This window comes from Macrobrachium rosenbergii, chromosome 50 (assembly GCF_040412425.1).
Source record: "Macrobrachium rosenbergii isolate ZJJX-2024 chromosome 50, ASM4041242v1, whole genome shotgun sequence".
NCBI classification, from domain to species: Eukaryota; Metazoa; Arthropoda; class Malacostraca; order Decapoda; family Palaemonidae; genus Macrobrachium; species Macrobrachium rosenbergii.
Window position 1 is genome coordinate 4,395,001 of NC_089790.1, and position 5,000 is coordinate 4,400,000.

Genomic DNA, 5,000 nt, shown 5'->3' on the forward strand with positions numbered 1-5,000 from the left:
TCCTTTTTTTTTTTTTTTTTTAATAGTATGCATTTTGACTTGGTACTGATCACTCATATCTGCTGAACTGAATTGAACTGAATATAGAATTTAGGCCAAAGGCCACGCACTGGGACCTATGAGGTCATTCAGCGCTGAAACGGAAATTGACGGTAAAAGGTTTGAAAGGTGTAATAGGAGGAAGACCTCGCAGTTGCACTATGAATCAATATTATTGTTAGGAGAGAGTGGAAAGGAAGATGGAAGAAAGAAAATATGAAAGGAGGTACAGTTAAAGGAACGAAAGGGGTTGCAGCTAGAGGCCGACGGCACGCTGAAAAGAACCTTCAGTAATGCCTATGGTCGGGGCTCATATCTGTTGTTTTTCTCTTTTCTTTCTTCACCACAGCTGCTACCTACAACAGCTGACTAGCAACCGAGTAAATAGTTCACTGCTTAGGTTAACAAAGGGATATCTTTCCTCGTCTGGGTAAGGGATCGAACGATAGTTTATCCAGCTGTGAGTTAGACGCCTAACCACTTGAGCTACGAGAGAGAGAGAGAGAGAGAGAGAGAGAGAGAGAGAGAGAGAGAGAGGGGGGGGGGGAGTGCGGTTATAACAGCATGCTTTCTCAGGCAAATTTCAAGCTTTGTCTCATCACTATTGATATGAGTTCCAATACACCTTTACATGAAAGAAAACTGAAGGGTCCACAGTTATTGCAAAGAAAGTGTATAGCATTTATTATCTATAAAAATCTAACTGATCATAAACAGAACACTTCTGGCTTTTCCCAGAACATCAGATCCAATATGCATAAAAATCGCATTTAAATAAAAAAATAATAAAACTGAAAAATTCTTGCCAGGTCAATGTTCTTGAAATCTTGAAGCCCAAGAGCAATGTACTATTGATAAATCATAAATTCTCTGAAAGACGCATTCATCCCCGCGAACTCCAAATGCAAACGCGTAGCGTGTTGCAAAATCCTCCGCATATAATAATGTGCGTCATTCTCAACATAAAATTACTAAGTGGCAACTCAGTTATTTACAAAATTGCAAGATATGGATCTCTCGAAATTTCAATTATATGAGACAATGTTCACAGATCGTTCGAAGTATATGTAATTGAACGGAGCGTCAGAATTAAATAATATTCTTACATCGTTCGATGTTACTGAAGTAAGAGATATAATGTTTATGAATCGAATTCCACGGAACAGAAATTAATCTCATTTATGGGTCGATCGATTCTCTTGATGTCCGTTCATGACTCGTTGGAATAAACTGATGCAAACGGATAAAGCTCACTAATCTTTCGATCCTGCCGAGTAAATGGCATAATTCTCACGAAGAGCTCATGAACAAATTTACTGAATTGTTCTAATCCTCTGAACGGACAAAAAACGTGTAAGATAAAATGCATCTATTAAACCTGCTAAATCTGTCATGAAATTCGATGGAATCCTTCGCACGGTAAGAAAACAGAAAAACCAAAAAAGGTTTATAACAAAATGAAAACAAAATGCGAATTCTTTCCCAGGTCTTACTCTAATCTTGTAACCACATTTCTTACCAAAGCAGGTCTATTGCTTCTATCAAAGCTCTGGTCTATTGCTTTATCAAAGCTTTGGTCTATTGCTTCTATCAAAGCTTTGGTCTATTGCTTCTATCAAAACACTTCTTTTCGCTTCTATCAAACCACTTCTTCTCCTTCTACTTCCGTCCCGCCCCCATCCCTTTTTTTTTCTTCTTCGCGTGTGAGCTGGGAAGGTCATCGGCGGTCCGTCCCTGTGACACAAAAAAAAAAAAAAAAAAAAAAAAAACTCAGTCCTGGTTAAAATCTGTCAGTTTTCACTGACGGATTGCTGGACTTCCACGAAGCAAGGCGTGTTAAAACCGAGTATTTTACTCGTCTTAGGCAATCAACTGTATGCTTTCAAACACGACACAGTGTTTGAAGAGAGACGGTCACGATATTAAGCCGTGACGGTGCCAAAGATGCTTTTAACGCTGACAGAAAAAGTTAAAAAAATAAAACGAATTGGCAAAGATAGCCTTCGAAGTGTGCAGTAAAACGAGATATACCTGCGAGGATACAAGATGAATGAATACATTCGTGACCTAGTACATTTTCCAATCTTCACATGATTTCATTGATGCTTAACCTGGTCTGATATTTGAAAAAATTACAGTGCTGGGCGACTAGCAACATAACAGGACACAACGAAAATGCTATAAAAATATACATACACCTTTCTATTTAGATTTATGAAACAGCACAAAAACAGAGGGAACACCTCAACGTAACTCTACAAATCCTGAAAATATCTGAAATATGTCCCTCATTTAAAAAAAAAATATATATATATATATATATATATATATATATATATATATATATATATATATATATATATATATATATATATATAATATAGCTGGTATCCACTGGTTATTAAATTAGTTGGTACCTACTGCTAATTAAATTAGCTGGTATCTACTGGTAATCAAATTAGCTGGTATATCTACTGGTAATCAAATTAGCTGGTATCTATTGGTAATTAAATTAGCTGGTGTCTACTGCTAATTAAATTAGCTGGTATCTACTGCTAATCAAATAAGTTGGTGCCTACTGCTAATTAAATTAGCTGATATCTATTGGTAATTAAATTAGGCACATCAATGACTAGCATGCAGTTATGTTGCAGTGGAGTTGTCTGATCGAAGATACAATTAAACCAAACATAATAAAGCCTGAGTGTTATTTACTGAATACTGCAAGGTATTCTAAATAACGTAATTCCAAGCAATCACCTCATATTTGAGAAAATAATCTTTTAATTATCTTCTTCTTATGCAACTTTCCATCGTCATTCCTGTTTAGTTACTTTAACTCAACTAATTCAAACCTTAATTATCCTAAAAATCTCTTATTAAACAACAAAACAATAGGCTAAGCTGTAAGACCAAAACTAATAATAATAAAAATTATAATAATAATCTTTATCATTACGCCATCGTCTCTTCGCAGATTAAGACCAAGACCGAGCCAGGAACGATGATTCGAATACGACCATGAAATCGCCTAGACCGGACAGCCCGATTCCAGGGCTGCCCACCATCCGAACAATCCGGGTAGAGAGCGCCAGGACGAGGGACGACGAGGACAACGAACCGCTCTCCCTGCCACTCCGCCATCACAGCGCGGCAGTTGAACGCACCGGCTCCGTTCTTCTGAGCGGATTTCCGCCGCTCTCCGTTTCGCCTTCTCCCCGCAGCTACAACGACCCTGGATCCTTTCCCATCCCCCACAGGATCTCGCTCAAGCCCATCGTCCACCACAATCAGCCCTTTCAAGGGAACAGGCACTCCTTCCAGCCGGCTGCTCTGCCGCCATTCAAGAACGACGTCCTCGCAAGGAATCCTTCTGCGAACAATGACGAGCGCCAGACATCGCTGTCTTCCTCGCTATCTTCCTCGCCTTCAGATGGTGAGGGCGGTGGAGAGGACATGGAAATTGACACCATCTCCGCCAAAATCAGCGACTCGCAGGATGAGCCGCCTCCCAATCCCACGGGCACGGCGAGCAATCTCTTCGTCAGATCCGAAATCCCCGTCAGAGTCAGTGCGACTTCCGAGCCCACCAGGATGCAGGGGTGGAAGTGCGAGAAGAATTTTGAACGCGATAATAATTCAAACGACATGAAAATATGGCCACAGGTAAGCCCCAGGTAATTAAGTAATTAGTCTTTGCTCCACCTGGGGCAAATAGCACATGGTCATTATAATTCCAGTTTCGAAAATGATTTTTGAAGTTTTAAAGATACACGATCAGATTAAATAATAGCTCATCATTGAGGTCTGCCATTCGTTAAAACTGCTCATTAAAAATTATGACAAATATATCGAGTTAATTATAATCTCTTTCGCTCTTTACATTCGACAAAATGGTCTCATAACTCGACACTTTCCAGCTATCAAATTGTTTTAATTAATTTATCCCGATGAAATTACTTGTAGTGTGCGTGATTAGATCTTCATTTTAATTCTGTTCCATTCAGTGAACCCAATCTTTCATTCTTCATTTAACTGTCTGATGAATGATGAAAGGTTATGTTTTACTGTTCACTAATACTTCTCACACATATTAGGTTGGCTTTGTAATTTTTTCCTACCAAGAATACATACGTAATATCCTCACTGGTAAGTTATTAGGAAGTAAATACCGTCAGGCTGAAGATATAAGTCATTTCATGAAATACATTGTTGGAAACGATTTACAAGTTGAAAAGTGTAAAGTTTGGAGTTTTGTTCTGTTTTCTAGCGTTAAAGAGACTGTGTTTGACTCTGTGTACTTATGTCATAATTGTATTTGGCTCCAAGTACTTATGTCATAATTGTATTTGGCTCTAAGTACTTATGTCATAATTGTATTTGGCTCTAAGTACTTATGTCATAATTGTATTTGACTCTATGTACTTATGTCATAATTATATTTGACTCTATATACTCATGTCATAATTGTATTTGCTTCTACGTACTATGTCATAATTGTATTTGGCTCTATGTACATGTCATAATTGTATTTGACTCTATGTACTTGTGTCATAATTGTACTTGGCTCTGTGTACTTATGACATAATTGTATTGGACTCTATGTACTTATGTCATAATTGTATTTGGCTCTGTGTACTTATGTCATAATTGTATTGGACTCCATGTACTTATGTCATAAATGTATTTGACTCTGTGTACTCATGTCACAATTTCACCGTAAAAACCCCATTAACTCACGTAAATCTCAAAGAAAAAACCACTGTGACACTTGACTAAACAGACTGCAGTAATCAACAAAGAAACCCCTGTCACCATATTCCCATTCTGTCGAACCATGGCCATGCTCGGAAGCCGTTCAATTCAACAATTAAATAGGATGCCTTTAATCTTAACAACAAATCACATTCCCTCATTAACAACAATTCACATCCCCTCAGGTTTAAGACAGCCCCTGAACT

General features: G+C 38.0%; 1 protein-coding gene and 1 long non-coding RNA gene across 2 annotated transcripts in view; one reads left to right on the forward strand and one right to left on the reverse strand.

Moving 5' to 3' along the window:
• LOC136832521 (uncharacterized) overlaps positions 1-5,000 on the reverse strand; it is a 55,842-nt gene that overhangs the window by 40,604 nt on the left and 10,238 nt on the right. The window lies entirely within an intron of this gene.
• Positions 1-5,000, forward strand: part of LOC136832519 (facilitated trehalose transporter Tret1-2 homolog) — a 23,685-nt gene that overhangs the window by 12,155 nt on the left and 6,530 nt on the right. The window contains exon 2 of the mRNA XM_067093437.1: positions 3,017-3,705. Within this exon, the coding sequence (XP_066949538.1) occupies positions 3,061-3,705 (645 nt within the window). The 5' untranslated portion in view covers positions 3,017-3,060. The remainder of the gene's footprint in view (positions 1-3,016; positions 3,706-5,000) is intronic.